The sequence below is a fragment of the Ctenopharyngodon idella genome, chromosome 6, assembly GCF_019924925.1.
Source record: "Ctenopharyngodon idella isolate HZGC_01 chromosome 6, HZGC01, whole genome shotgun sequence".
Lineage (NCBI taxonomy): Eukaryota > Metazoa > Chordata > Actinopteri > Cypriniformes > Xenocyprididae > Ctenopharyngodon > Ctenopharyngodon idella.
In genome coordinates, this window is record NC_067225.1 from 34132492 (window position 1) to 34148932 (window position 16441).

Here is a 16441-nt window from a genome sequence, read left to right on the forward strand (position 1 = left end):
ATTCCCCGTTAGTCTCACCCAGCTGTCAGGATTCTGGCTTTTAGGGTCTTTGAAGAAGACGAGACTGTTTCCCACCAGCACCACCCATGAAGGGTTCCAGTTTTTCCTGCAAAAACAAGAAAATAGCCCGAAAAAATCCAGGTAAGTTGAGCAAGTAGTGCAAAGAGACGCCATTTATGTCAAAATGGGTCAAAACTACTAATTTATTGTCCTTTGTTTCCTAAATGGCTCAAAAATGCTAGTAATTTTAAAAAATACACCATCTACTAAACCACTCTTTGTTCATCATATCTGACTGGTTAACATTAACCAGCATAATCTACATCTGGTTAAATTTATGCTTACAACAAGACAAACATGAGCCAATTTGGTCCAAAAAAATACATATTCTCTGAAAAAGTCTTCATATCTCTCGCAATTTTGCTTCTCAAGTTTTAAAGATGTTGAAACACTTTAAACAGAACAAAAATGCTGATGAAGAAGCAGTTTTTTTGCAGCACAAGCCAAAATCTGCCTGTAATCAAGATCCATCAACAGTGACTCATTTTATTAAAGGTCTCGTGTGTGTGTGTGTGTGTGTTTGTGTTTGTGTTTGTGTGTTTGCATGTTGCAGATCAAGGTGTGTGTATGTGTGTGTAGATAAGCTCACCTCAGTTTCCTGCCTCCTTCTGCTATCTTGGTTTTGTTGAGCAGACCGGCCTTTTCCAGTTCCTGTCATGATACAGTCGGTCAGTGTGTACTGCGTATGTGTGTGTTTAGTGAAAGTTTTCGTCGTAAATGGGTTTTAAATTACATAATCAGAACCAGCGTGGATTAAACTATTTGTGTGTACATCTACCCAGCTGAAAAGAGCAGATTAGAGCAGCTTGAATTCAGCTTTCAGGTTACTATTATTATTATTAATTAATTATATATATTTTATGAAAAGCTTGTTTCCGCCACGGAATTAAAAAAAATAAAAAAGCTAATTGCGAAATTTTATCTCATAATTCAGACAGTGTTCATAACTCACAATTCTGTATTATGAGTTTATATCTAACAGTTCTGAGAAAAAAGTCAAAATTGTGAGTTTGGGAATTGTAAGAAATAAAAATTAAAATTGTGAGATTTAAAATTATAATTGCAAAAAATATAGCTGTGAGCAGCAATTATCGGGGTTCAAGCACTTTAAGGCCTTTAAGCACATGCGTAAAAAGGTATAATGTTTTAATTAGCAAACCTGTAATCATCTCAATCATAGATGGAAGACCATTTACAGCAAATACTGCCTGTTTACCATAGTTTTTAAAGCTTTATTGAGGTTGAGCCAAAAACCTAGGACTAGTTCGCCAAAGTTGGTTTTTGAAATAATCTCCAATATTTAATGAACGATTCGATGGAGTTCTTCCATGTGGTACGAATGTCGTGGGCGTGTGCGAAAAATCGCACGATACACAATCCAGCAAGTTTCGTTCCGATCGGCCTCCGTTAACCTTGTCTGATAGCTGCTCAAACTTCATTGGCTGATGGCGGACATATTTTTTGAGATACTTCAATGTCCTCACAGACAGTCATGACACGTCGGACAAAGACACTGCATGACAGTTTTCAGTTTCTGGTGAAGTAGTTATAGACATTTTTCATATTTCATGTTATAGCGCCACCAAGTGGCCAGTCGCCGTGTCCATTTTAACACGACCACAGAATGAGCTCTTACATAGGTGTGCCAAATCTGGTGAAAATATCTCAATCCGTTCACGAGTTATAGCCATTTTAGTAAAAGTGGCTCGGCCCACTTCGAACGTTTTGGCGGCACTTAGAGACCGAGAATCAGACTTTCGATTTTGATAATTATTGACAATCAGACTCCGGAGAATCTCGCTGCACTGGTTTGGTTCCGATCGTGCCAAAAATCTAGGACTAGTTCGCAAAAGTAGGTTTTTCAAAAAATCCAAAACACCCGAAAATTTCGCCAACAACGAAACCATTCAGGAGTTTTGATCCATTGTGTACTTTTGACCGCTGTAGCGCCCCCGCCAGGCCGATCGAGGCGAGCCTTGGTGACGTTGTAGGCGGTGTGAGTATACCAGCCCTCAAAGTTTCAAGTCTCTGTGACTTACGGTTAGATCTATCTGATCACTTTTAGTGGAGAATGATGATCCTTGGAAATTTGAACAATTACAATAGAGTTTCAGCACTTGAACCCCTAAAAAGTCAGAATTGTGAGATTAACATTACCTTTTTTAATTTTTTTTATTCTGTGGTTGAAACAAGCTTCCAACATATATATATATATATATATATATATACTTTTTACAGTGTCTCTTCAGCTGGATTTTTGCTTAATCTGTGATTGATTGATTGATTCTCACCGGTGAGACACCTTCACTATCTGGTGAGCTGTCAGATGAAGGCGCTTCCACCACCAGCCTGTAGTCTGACTGCAGAGAGGAGAAGAAATATAGAAATATGGTGAAGACTTCATACTCTACACTAGTGTTTTTGTTAATGGTTACCACCTGCTGTTAGATGCTGTAACTACACCACATGACTGCAAAGAGCATCAGTGTCAGTAGTACATGTGTCTTTTGATGGAATAATATTTTTTTCTTGCATATAAATCACAAATATTTAAAGCAGAGTAGGTTTCACTGGTGACTGATTCGTTTTAGGGGCTCTTAAAAGAGTGAAAAGCAGTTTTTCTCTGTCTGCTGCCTTCAGCACTGACAGGACTTTGTCTTTCTTGCAGCATTAGAGTAATTAATCACATGAATTTTTCCAGCTCAGCTTCAAGAACTGAACTAGAAGCAGTAGTGTGTGTGAGACGGTCACTCTTGCCTTTCCGTTTGCAGATGTTCTCTGTGACTGCAGGAACATGGAGTAGGAGTGGCTCATGTGGGTCACGCCCCCGGAGTCCTTGCGGTGTGAATCCTCAAAGACGCTCGAGGTGGAGCAGGGCGCATCAAACGACGGCGTGCGCTGCATGCTCTGCCGGAGGAACTCGTCAGGTTAGATTCACTCACTTCAGATTCAGTTCAATCCAATTACATTAGATTCAGCCGCTTCATTTCAGTAATGTTCAGGTTAATTTGATTATCCTCCAAGCACTCAACTCAATTAGCAAACTCGTTTACAGCAGCAGTGGTCAAAAGAAGCTTATCAGACAGACTGAAACCCCCATGTGACCGCGGCGCACTAACCCGGGTCAACATGCTCCGATTCCTCCATATGCTGCGGATTATTCTGGGATCACATGCAAACGGCCCAAAACCATCAGTAAGACACAAATAAAAGGAAACAGAAAGAAAGAGGCAATGCCTGCTTCACTTTCACGTTTCAGCTCGTTCTGTCACGTCCAGACTTTAAATGACTTGAAAATATACACAAAATATGAAAATTGAATATTTTGGAATGAATGTTAAATCACTTTAAAGAACTAAATTATTAAATTTAATACTTGGTTTTAATAAATATAGTATTAAATACATTGTTAATGTAAATGTATTGTTTTGGTTGTTTTTCATAGTGCAAAAAAAGGGAATTTTTCATTATTTATTTATTTATTTCACCTGAAAAATGTCAGAATTACGTGAAATTGGAATATGAATTTACAAAAAAGTTTTAAAAATTAATTTAAAAAATTTAAGATTAGATGATATATAGATAGACAGACATTATACATTAAATAATAAAAATAAAAACTACAAAAAATAACAATAATTACACCAAAATAACAATAAATACACAATAAAAACACCAATTTATTAAGATTAATACTTGGTTTAAATAAATATGGCATTACATACGCTGTCAATGTAAACATAAAATACTGCTGTGTTTGTTGTTTTTGATAGTATAAAGAAAAAGAAAAGTTTTTATTATTTATTTTACCAGGAAAATGTCAGAATTACGTGAAACTGGAACATGAATTCCAAAAAAGGTCATAAAAAAAGTAAAATTAAAATAAAAAAACAGGAACACGAGACAGATAGATAAACAGACAGATAGATAGATAGATCGAACGAACCTGATTCAGCTGCCAACCATTGGCATCATGGGTAATGTAGGTGAGGTCAGGTGACAGCTGTAAGAGAATGTGAAATGGTTTGTGTCAAAAATGTTCACAAACTACAGCAAAAGGAACACACAGTCAGATTGAAACTAGCCGTTTAAGTTCAGTGGAAACACAGAAAAGAGTCATAAAGACCAGAATTGGGTCGAAACACGGTGTACCCTCTCAGAGCTGACAGATCGTCTAAAACTCACTGACGTTCACTGTGTAATGCTTTAAAATCAGACTGGACAATAAAAAAAGAATAAACTGCTTCTGTTCGTTAAATATGACAAACTGTTTGTTTATCAATGTCAGTTGTGTCAGATGTGAATCTCAGTGTCTCTTCCTCTTTCAAAATGAAAAGCATCAGTCTGAACTTACAGCGCAGCAGATCTCGAGTGTCCGTCAGAAGATTATAGTCCAGCGTCTTCATAAACACATTCTGACTGTCAGAGTCAAATTCAGTTCAGCTCAACTCGCTGCGCTCAACTTCCTCTTCACAGGAGGAAGATGGCAACATCTCTCTCTCTCTCTATTCCTCACTTTAACTGTTTGCACTTATAAGGAAGTTGAGTTGTGAAGGGTGTGAAAGACAAATTGACACGTGCATGAAGGAAGCACTTCTTTAACTGACAGATCGAGCTGTCTCTGGCCTCGTTCACACAGAGCTGATCACTGCTGATTCTGTTACACACGGTCAGTTATGAACCAGACCCACATCATTCACAATCTACAACTTTAGATAGGAAGTCTTGATGTTAAAGACACAAACATGTTTATGTCTGTGAGCGTCACTGAACTCTGACTGATGGTTCACATAAAAGAAGAGAAAATAGAGATGAATCTGAAGATTGTTACCACATTCTTACATAGATTGGAATAAATCTGTTCCACATCACATCACAAATGTAAAAACGCTACACTTGGTTATAACATTAAATACAAACTTAAAATACTGTTGTATTTTGTTTCTGATTGTACAAGAAAAATAAATGTTTTCATTATTTATTTATTTATTTATTTATTTATTTATTTATTTTACCTGGAAAATGTAAAACTGGAACATGAATTTCCCCCCAAAAAAATTTTTTAAAAGATAGATAGATAGATAGATAGATAATGAATAAATGGATGGGTGGATGAATAGATAGATGATGGATGGATGGACTGATGAATGAATGAATGTATGTATAGATAGAATTCACTTATTTTTATATTTTAACTTTTTTTAATGAATTTAAATTTACTTTTTATTTTATTACATTTATTTAAATAATTAATTTTATGTTTGTCATTTGTTTTAGTTTTTTATATTCTTAGTTTTAGTCATTTGAATACTTCAACTTAAAAATATTTTACGTAAGTTTATGATTAAATATTAAATATGGTTAAATAATCATATTTTATTTGAGCTTTATTTCTATTAAAACAATATTTAATAGTTGTGTGGTTTTAGTCACCGGCGCTGCTCAGATCAGATCAGATTCAATACATAAAATAAATCAGCATCAGTGAGTGTAAATCCTGTCTTTCATTTGGCCGTGTTTCCTTTCTAATCCGTGACACGAGCAGATTCTCCTGCACCCGCGTGAGTGTGTGTGTGAATGCGTGCGTGCGTGCGTGCGTGTGTGTCTGTCTGTGAGTGTGCGAGTGAGTGTGTGTGTGTGTATGTGTGTGTGTGAGTGTGTGCGTGTGTGTCTGTGAGTGTGCGAGTGTGTGTGTGCGTGCATGTGTGAGTGCGTGCGTGCGTGCGTGTGTGTGTGAGTGTGTGCGTGTGTCTGTGAGTGTGCGAGTGTGTGTGTGCGTGCATGTGTGAGTGCGTGCATGCATGCGTGTGTGCGTGTCTGTGAGTGTGCGAGTGAGTGTCTGTGAGTGCGTGCGTGCGTGCGTGTGTGTGTCTGTGAGTGCGAGTGAGTGTGTGTGTGTGTGTGTGTGTGTGAGTGCGTGCGTGTGTGTGTCTGTGAGTGTGTGTGTGTGTGAGTGAGAGTGTGTGCGTGCGTGTGTGTGTGTGTCTGTGAGTGTGCGAGTGTGTGTGTGTGTGAGTGTGTGTCTGTGAGTGTGGGAGTGAGTGTGTGTGTGTGAGTGCGTGCGTGTGTGTGTGTCTGTGAGTGTGCGAGTGAGTGTGTGTGTGTGTGTGTGTGTGTGTGTGTGTGTGTGTGTGTGTGTGAGTGTGTGCGTGCGTGTGTGTGTGTGTCTGTGAGTGTGCGAGTGAGTGTGTGCGTGCGTGTGCAAGTGCGTGTGCGCGAGTGTGTGTGTGTGCGTGCGTGTGAGTGCGTGCGTGTGAGTGAGTGTGTGTGTGTGAGTGCGTGCGCAAGTGTGTGTGTGTGTGAGTGCGTGCGTGCGCAAGTGTGTGTGTGTGTGTGTGTGCCTGCGTGCGCAAGTGTGCGTGAGTGTGTGTGAGTGCGTGCGTGTGCGTGAGTGTGTGTGAGTGTGTGTGTGTGAGTGCGTGCGTGTGAGTGAGTGAGTGTGTGTGTGAGTGCGTGCATGCGCAAGTGTGCGTGAGTGTGTGTGTGTGAGTGAGTGTGAGTGCGTGTGTGTGTGAGTGTGTGTGTGTGTGTGTGAGTGAGTGTGAGTGCGTGTGTGTGTGAGTGTGTGTGAGTGCGCGCGTGTGTGTGTGCATGTGCGTGAGTGTGTGTGAGTGCGTGCGTGCGCGTGTGTGTGTGTGTGTGAGTGCGTGCGTGTGCATGTGAGAGTGTGTGTGTGAGTGCGTGCGTGCGCAAGTGTGCATGAGTGTGTGTGAGTGTGTGCGCAAGTGTGTGTGTGTGAGTGAGTATGTGAGTGTGAGCGTGTGTGAGTGTGTGCGTGTGCCTGTGTGAGTGTGTGTGTGTGTGAGTGAGTATGTGAGTGTGAGTGTGTGTGTGTGTGTGTGTGTGTGAGTGTGTGCTTTCCTTCCGGAAACGAACACGTCCTAATATTCCTCATTTAAATAATTCACACGCAGAATAAAGGGGCGGGGCCTGGTTGAGTTAGTTAGTAGTGTGTTGAAACTGGCGGTTATGGTAAGGGGCGGGACATTTCCCAAACACCAATCACAACACACTGCTCCAGCCAACCAATCAGAGCACATTGTGCTTTTCAGAAGGAGGGGCTTCATAGAGACAGGAACTAAACAGAGCGTTACTGACAGACTGGGAAGAGAGGAGCTGAACAATGGAGATATGAGAATAATCAACCTGTTCTAGTAGAGCACAAAAACAACCAGGGTATAATATGTCGTCTTTAAGCAGATATTTCACTTTCATACATCATAAAACACAATCACCTGCAAACCAACTGAACTTTACACATGTGGTTATAATCTATAACTTGTATAATTTCTGCCGTACCCTGTTCATAGAGCTGCTTCCTGAGTTTTGTAAGGGGAGCGACAGGTGCCTGAAGTCACGCTGAACCACATTACCCTACAGACACGAGAGACAGACAGGAAGATGCATTAGAAAAGAGTGTCTCTGATTGGTCATTGGTGGTCTGGTTCCAGGATCCGATTGGTCGCTCACCCTGCTTTCGTTGCTCTCGCGGGCTCGGCGCGGAGGTTTCCACGAGCGCTCCTTCGTAACGGTGTTGACGTAGTAACAGCGTCCGGTGCCGGGGTCGCGGTACTGCTCCCACTGCTGCAGCGTCTGGAGGGGCTGTTGACCCGGCGACGGCTTGGGAGGCTCCGCCCACTGCCTTTTCCCCTGCTCTGACAGAGAACTCTGGGAAATGTAGGCTGATGATGAGAGCTGAGAAGAAGAAATATTAGAGAGATTATAAGAAATATGGCGCGTATTTCACGGAAAATGCACTGTGAATTGCATTCCAACCCGTGTTATTTTAGTATTATTTATAGACCATTATAGTATTTAATAATATTTTGAATTATATATATATACACACACACACACACACACAAATATATATTTCTATATAGTTTACGTTTCATCAGTTTTAGTACTTAAACTAAAATTAGAAATTAGAAAACTAATATTAAAAAAATCTAATATTTTATATTCAGCTTTTCAATTACCAACAATTAATTTGTCTTATTTCAGTTTTAATATTTCAACAGTTATTTTCACTTTTTTCTAATTTCCGTTTATGTAATATTTTATATTTCAAATTATTTTAGCTTTTTTAAATTACCAACAATGATTTTTAACTTTACTCTAAAAATTAACTAAAAAACTAAACAAATTTATACAGTAAAATACCGTCTTCCGTTGAAACAGTGATATACTGTAAAAACAATGCATTCTGGGTAATATTATTTGTCATTTTCGAGAAAGTAGCCTATAGGCCTCTTTTCTTAAAACGACAAATATTACCCAGAATGCATTGTTTTTATGGTATATTTACTATGTAAATTTGTTTCAGTTTTTTACAGTTATTTTTAGAGTAAAGTTAAAAGTTTCAGGTTTCTTATTTCAGTTTTAATATATTTACCACTTTAGTAACAAAAATTAGAAATCAGAAAACTTTTCATTTAATATTTTAATTTTAGCTTTACCAAACTATTTTTAATAGTTTTAATTTTAGTTATCAATAACAGCACTGGATCAAACACAACGATGCATGAAATAAAGTTCACAGAGGAAGTTAAACTTTAATGGTGACATAATTTTTGTTTTCAAAACATTGTTCTATTTCAGCAACACTGGATTGACCAATCAAATGATCTGAAATCTGTTTAAAAAGTAATTGCTGTTCTTTTTGCTGAATGTAAGCATGATTTCTGACTCAACCCTCTTGGTGTGCGTATAATGTGTGTATGTGAGACTAATTAGCACATGTGCAAGATTATCCTGGTTTAGAAGTGTACAGAGGTGAACTTAAGAGTGCATGCTGGGACTATATGTGAGCAGTGTGTGTTAGTGTGGTTATAAGCGCACGCGTCTCTAAGTAAGAAAACAGCTTGAAGCCACAACTGTCAAGAGGAAGTGGCCTAAAACTCAGACGCAACTATGTGAACAATACAGAGAAGGAAGATAAACCATTAGAAGCCACCGAACAATAAATCAGGGCCAAATGTAAAAGGCTTTCTGATGTCATTTCATGCACTTTAGGGCAGTTCGAGTGCACTTAAAAGCTTTGAGCGATGGATTTGGTTTGTTTATGTGCTGTAAATCTCCAGCGGAGATGCTGCATATGGAGGGATGTTTTCTGAGGTGAGAACAGTGTAGATCTGGATTATGTAACTCGTCTCTATGAGGCCATATGGCCACGCGGCGTGTGCGGGACGAGAGTCATACTGTAGACGACCAGCAGGTGTCTCTCGCTCTGACATCAGACACGCTCGACTCCTGGACGACGCTCTCAGGCTGTAACAGCACCTTCTACAGTGAATAAAACATGCTGCACTCAAACAAATACCTTAAAGAAGCGAGTTTTTAATGTTGTTTATATGTGACCCTGGAGCACAAAACCAGTCAAAACCAGTCATAAGTCACATGGGTATATTTGTAGCAATAGCCAACAATACATTGTATGGGTCAAAATTATTGATTTTTCTTGTATGCCAAAAATCATTAGGATTTTAAGTAAAGATCATGTTCCATTAAGATATTTTGTAAGTTTCCTACTGTAAATATATCAAAAAATATTTATATGCATTGCTAAGGACTTCATTTGGACAACTTTAAAGGTGATTTTCTCAATATTTTGATTTTTTTTACACCCTCAGATTTCAGATTTTCTAATAGTTGTATCTCAGACAAATATTGTCCTGTCCTAACAATCCATGCATCAATGGAAAGATTATTTATTCAGTCAATCTCAAAATTGACCCTTAAGACTGGTTTTGTGGTCCAGGGTCACATTTGTGCTATTTTTAATAAGACAAACCATGTGTAAATTCATCAGTCAACACCACCGCTGAGTATCTTCTCCTTAAATCTGCAGTGAACCAAAACAACACCCTACCACTGGAATTCATGTGACTAGTAAAGCCCCGCCTTCTTTGATTTGATTGGCCATCAATCATTTTGACAGACATGATGTCACTAAATCCAGATTGTTTCAATCTTTTTAACTAGTTGAATGTTGCTGGTTCACAGCTAGTCATATTTTAACCATGTTCATACTTGTCATTTTCACAATGAACACATTTATACAGATTCTAAGCCATTTGAATAAATGCATTTTGATTATTTAAATATAATCAAATACATGCAAATAGTTAATCATAAACAAAGGTCAGATTACTGCACTCAAAAAATTCTGGGCAGTTTCATTTATGTATAACTAACATCTTTATGCATCACATTAAGTTTGTTCGTTTGTTTATGTTTACTGTGTCATCCAAACAGATGGGAATTTTATATGCAATTCAAATACATAATCCTAAATTTACGCCTGAATATTTTTGTTGCAGCATCCGTGAAAGCGAGGCAGGTTGTTTAAAGCGTGCTGCAGGGGAAACAGCTGGCGGTTGAAATGAAGCCTTGAACTTTTTCCATCGAGGGCACGTTTGCTCTCGCTGAGTGCGTGTGTGTGTGTGTGTGTGTGTGTGTGTGTGTGTGTGTGTGTTCAGGTGTAAACGAGAGTTTGAGAGTTTGTCGCTCCCTGGAAACAAAAGCATATGCACAACAGACGGCAGTGAGAATCAATAGAGTTAGACAAACTGGTGCATGGAGAGATTTAAAGATACAGTCGCCCATATTTCAGACCAGATAAACTTCTTTTCATCAGATGTTTGGGTTGACGATTTTATTGTGCACATTCAGAGTGACATCACTTCCTGTCAGTTATCTATGTGGCAATGGCTAGCAGCGCTCGTCAGCGTCAAAATGATTGAGATGGCCAATCAAATCAAAGAAGGCGGGGCTTTACTAGTCACATGACTTCCAGCGCATTAATGGTGAAGGAATGTGAGGAAAGATGTAAGTGGCTAAACGTTTAATACTTGACAACTCTTTTACCATAGAAATGTTAAATGATTGACAAACTACTCAACTTTTTTTCCCTCAAATTTTGCTGTTTTGATTAATGATTTTTGAAAATTTCGGGTGTTTTGGATTTTTTTTTTTTTTTTTTAAAAAACTACTTTTGCGAACTAGTCCTAGGTTTTTCACCTGATGGAAACCAAACCAGCGCAGCGAGATTCTCCGGAGTCTGATTGTGAATAATTATCCAAAAAAAGTTTTAAAAAGTTGAAATTTCGATTCTCGGTCTCTAAGGGCCGCCAAAACTTTAGAAGTGGGCGGAGCCACTTTTACTAAAATGACTATAACTCGTGAACTGAATGAGATATTTTCACCAAACTTGGTACACATATGTAAGAGCTCATTCTGTGGTCGTGTGAAAATGGACGTGGCGACTGGCCACTTGGTGGCGCTATAACAGGAAAAAAACTTGAAAAGTGGTTATAACTACTTCACCGTTAGTCCGACTGACTTGAAAATTGGCATGCAGTGTCTTTGTCCGAGGAGCCATGACTGTCTGTGTATCTCAAAAAACATGTCCGCCATCAGCCAATGAAGTTTGAGCAGCTGTCAGACAAGGTTAACGGAGGCAGATCGGAACGAAACTCACTGGGTCTGTTTGACTCACGGCCCTAGAGGCCTGTGAGAAATTAGAAAGAAATCAGCCACCGGGGGGCGCCTTCACGTAAAGTATCACGTATCACGGGTTTTTTCGCACACGCCCACGACATTCGTACCACATGGTAGAACTCCTCATTCTGAGCAACTTTGCCTCTAGGACCGCCGCTGTCCATCGAATCGTTCATTAAATATTGGAGATTATTTCAAAAGCCAACTTTGGCGAACTAGCCCTAGGTTTTTGGCTCAACCTCAATAACAAGCTTTATAAATGATATATTTCCTACGATAAATTGCCTGTATTTGCTGTAAATGGTGTTTTCCATCTATGATCGAGATGGTTACAGGTTTGCTAATTAAAACATAATACCTTTTTACGCATGTGCTTAAAGGCCTTAAAGCGCTTCAACCCCAATAATTGATATAGTAAAACCGACGCCATCGTTACTGTTCGTATCACTGTGTATCAGATATGATAATGAGCGTTTGGTTTCCAATCACAGCAGACTGGGCCATCTGACCAATCAGAGCAGAGCAGCTCTCAAAAAGGCGGGGTTTAGAGAGACCGAATCCTTAATCAAACCATTTTAGACACTGTCCAACTGGCACTGTGTGTGTGTGTGTGTGTGTGTGTGTGTCTCGGCTAGAAAAAGTATTTTTCTGGCACGCCACAGCTTTTAGCAGGGATTATATTTAAAGATCTGCTGTATTTAGAGAGCTGGTTAAAAATTCAAACTTGAGACTCAGTGTGAGACCTGCACTTCTGTGAGAGATTCTTGCCTAAAACTCCTGAACTGAACAAAAAAATGGTATACAATGTAAAAAAGATTATTGGAGTGTTTCTCAAGAAAAAAAACGATTTCAGTTTTGGGTACAATAAGATCACATTAGGTAAATGTAGTTAATGCATTACCTAAAGTTTACTAACATTGAGTGATACATTTGTTACAGTATTTATTAATCTTTGTTAATGTTAGTTAATAAAATCACAACTGTTCATTGTTAGTACATGTCCATTAAATTATATTAACAGATACATCGATTTTAATAATGTGTTTAGTAAATGTTAAAATTAACATTAACTAAGATTAATAAATGCTTTAGAAGTATTTATTATTGTTCGTTCATGTTAACTAATGTTAACTTTATTTATATAGCACCTTTTAAAAACAGTGTTTACAAAGTGCTTTACAGAAGAGAAATTCACAGAATGAAACATACATACATAGAGATAAGATAATGAAATACAAAAAAAAAAAATCATAAAATCAATAAAATATGAATCAGCGCATTCACAGAAAAGACTGTAGTTATCTAATGTGAACAAATGCAATCTTATTGTAAAGTGTCACCTTAGATTTTCTACTTCAAAATTTCATGTTTGATTCAATGTTACTATTAAAAATCAGCATTAGTGTGTTTGACGAGAAATGAGCATCTCGTGACCTGAATGTGTCTGAATCTTAAAGACACGAGGAAACAAGAAATATACAGTGAAACGGTCTGAGAAAAAGATAAAGCGAAAGAACAAATTTGGTTAATAATGAAATATTATGCACATATAAGCATTCCTCACACACTCTGTTACCTGTATGTGTCCGTGTGTGTGTCTGCGTGCGGCCGCGCTCACGTCCCACTGGCTGTATGATCGGGTCGGGCTGCTCACGCTCGCTGTGGAGCGGCTCGTGTCCTGGTACGGGTTCTGGGGCAGATTGCTGGAGCTTTGGCTGCGGGCGATGGGAGCGCCTGGACTCGAGTATCCACCCGGGATCGTCAGGTGACCCGAGGGCGAAGTGGAGGAAACGGGGAACGTTGGGAAATGTCCTCTTACTGAGACTCGGCCTGTGTGTTTGTCCATCAAGGCACTGCTGCAGCTGAGATTCTCCATGGAACGACAGAACTGCTTATCAGGCACTGAGAGGAACGACACACAAATCAGACTTTAAAGAGACAGTTCAGCAAAAACTGAGAATGATGTCATCATATTTATATATTTAAATATTTAGGGGTTCAAGTGCTAAAACCTTATTGTAATTGTTACATTTTCCAAGGATCATCATTCTCCTCTAAAAGTGATCGGGCAGAACAAACCGTAAGTCACAGAGACTTGAAACTTTGAGGGCTGGTATACTCACACCATCTACAACGTCACCAAGACTCTCTCCGATCGGCCTGACGGGGGCGCTACAGCGGTCAAAAGTATGAAATGAGTCATAACTCCTGAACCATTGGAATCCTTGGTGAAATTTTCGGGTGTTTTGGATTTTTTGAAAAACCTACTTTTGCGAACTAGTCCTAGATTTTTGGCACGATCGGAACCAAACCTGTGCAGCGAGATTCTCCAGAGTCTGATTGTCAATAATTATCAAAAAAAAGTTGAAATTTCAATTCTCGGTCTCTAAGGGCCGCCAAAACGTTCAAAGTGGGTGGAGCCACTTTTACTAAAATGGCTATAACTCGTGAACGGAATGAGATATTTTCACCAAACTTGGCACACGTATGTAAGAGCTCATTCTGTGGTCGTGTTAAAAAGGACATGGCGACTGGCCACTTGGTGGCGCTATAACAGGGAAAAAAATATGTGAAAATGGTTATAACTACTTCACCGTTAGTCCGACTGACCTGAAAAATGGCGTGCAGTGTCTTCGCCTGAGGTGCCATGATTGTCTATGAGGACATTGACGTTTCTCAAAAAACATGTCCGCCATCGGCCAATGAAGTTAACGGAGGCCAATTGGAACAAAACTCACTGTGAGCAATTCGAAAGAAATCTGCCACCGGGAGCACCTTCACGTTTTTTCACGTGTGTAAAGGATTGTGTATCGCATGATTTTTCACACACGCCCACGACATTTGTACCACATGGTAGAACTCCTCATTCTGAGCAACTTTGCCTCTAGGACCGCCGCTGTCCATCGAATCATTCATTAAATATCGGAGATTATTTCAAAAACCAACTTTGGCGAACTAGTCCTAGGCTTTTGGCTCATCCTCGATTACAAGCTTTATAAACCATATATTTCCTATGATAAATTGCCTGTATTTACTGTAAATGGTGTTTTCCATCTATGATCGAGATGGTTAAAGGTTTGCTAAATAAAACATAATACCTTTTTACGCATGTGCTTAAAGGCCTTAAAGCACTTGAACCCCAATAATTGCTTCTATTATATTTAAACAGTAAATATCTGCACACTGATATTTATTTTTAAATCATTTAATGTATTTTATATATATACTGAATTTCAGTGCACAACTGCAAAGATTTCACATCTACGTCTTGACCTCCATATTTATTTTGCCAAAGCATAAATAAACATTGTAAATTTCATTAGTTATATATATATATATATATATATATACTTTAATTCAGCAGGGATGCATTCAATTGATAATGTTACAAAAAATTATACTTCAAATAAAAGCTGTTCTTTTGAACTTTCTATTCATCAAAGAATCCTGAAAAATAAAATGTATGATGGTTTCCAGAGAAATATGAAGCTGTTTTCAACATGGATAATAATCATTGAGTAATGATGAAAATTCAGCTTTGATCACAGGAATAAATTACACTTTACTATATATTCACATAGAAAACAGCTGATTTACACTGGAATAATATTTAATTGTTTTTACTGTATTTTTGATCAACAGTGTATACAAGCGTCATGTGACTCTACCTGAGCCGTGCGTTTGCATGCAGGGTGTGAGGGAACCTCGTGGAGCTTGGAAGAACATCTTGAGACTCTCAGATGCTGATTTGCTGCTGGGCAGCGGGGGGCGGAACGTGCTGACGGGCAGCTCAATGACGTATGTAGCCGGCACATATATAGGTTTGACCTTCACGCCCACCCCGATCCTCCGCGCCTGCCACCAGTCCGCATTAGTCTTCTTCAGGAGCAGAAAGCGCTCGCCCTCGTGTATGGAGACCAGGCGGCCGTCGGCGCCGCGGTACGAATAGTCATACTGAGCTTCTAGAATCACAGTGCTGCCCAGTCTCGACCCGCCTTTACTCGAGCCCGGCCCGCTCGCAGACGGGATGATGGTTCCGCGGCGCCAGCTGCCCGACAGCATGGTTCTTCTCAGTTGCACGCAGAGGGTGATAGTTGGACACGGACACCACTGGAGCGAGACGAGAGGACGGCAGTGCAGGGACACAACACTAGAGCCATGTTCTGGAACAGAAAGACTCGTTTCATTCACCACATAACATGCTTATATAATGCCAATAATCACATAATATGTTTACGATTATTTATTTGGCAGATGCTTTTATTCAAAGCAACTTCAAGATGTACATAGATCATGCATGACCTGGGATTCAAACCCACAGCATTGTTTCAATACAATTAATAATACAATTTAAAGGATTAGTTCACTTCAGAATTAAAATTTCTTGATAATTTACTCACCCCCATGTCATCCAAGATGTTCATGTCTTTCTTTCTTCAGTGGAAAAGAAATGAAGGTTTTTGAGGAAAACATTCCAGGATTTTTCTCCATATAGTGGACTTCACTGGGGTTCAACGGGTTGAAGGTCCAAATGTCAGTTTCAGTGCAGCTTCAAAGAGCTCTACATGATCCCAGATGAGGAATAAAGATAAGACTCCCAGACGAGTCTTATCTAGCGAAACAATCTGTCGTTTTCTAAAAAAAATAAAAATTATATACTTTTTAACCACAAATGCTCGTCTTGCACTGCTCTGTGATGCTCCACGCATTACGTAATCATGTTGGAAAGGTCACGCGTGACGTAGGCAGAAGTACCGATCCAGTGTCTACAAAGTGAACATGCAAAGACTAAGTCTTATCAGACAATATCGGACAATTTTGAAGTTGGAGGAGAAAATGAGATGCAGTTTTTCACCCTACCGCGGTACTTCCACCTACA

The 16441-nt window shown here is 39.3% G+C and overlaps 1 protein-coding gene across 2 annotated transcripts in view; it reads right to left on the reverse strand.

Annotated features, from left to right (window-relative positions):
* arhgap9 (Rho GTPase activating protein 9) overlaps window positions 1-16441 on the reverse strand; it is a 35747-nt gene that overhangs the window by 10541 nt on the left and 8765 nt on the right. For both annotated transcript variants that reach the window (XM_051897734.1, XM_051897732.1), the window contains exons 2-10: window positions 15231-15725; window positions 13139-13464; window positions 7531-7755; window positions 7360-7434; window positions 4007-4063; window positions 2818-2967; window positions 2352-2420; window positions 650-711; window positions 19-106 (exon numbers count right to left, since the gene is read on the reverse strand). In XM_051897734.1, the coding sequence (XP_051753694.1) occupies window positions 19-106; window positions 650-711; window positions 2352-2420; window positions 2818-2967; window positions 4007-4063; window positions 7360-7434; window positions 7531-7755; window positions 13139-13464; window positions 15231-15624 (1446 nt within the window). In that variant the 5' untranslated portion in view covers window positions 15625-15725. The remainder of the gene's footprint in view (window positions 1-18; window positions 107-649; window positions 712-2351; window positions 2421-2817; window positions 2968-4006; window positions 4064-7359; window positions 7435-7530; window positions 7756-13138; window positions 13465-15230; window positions 15726-16441) is intronic.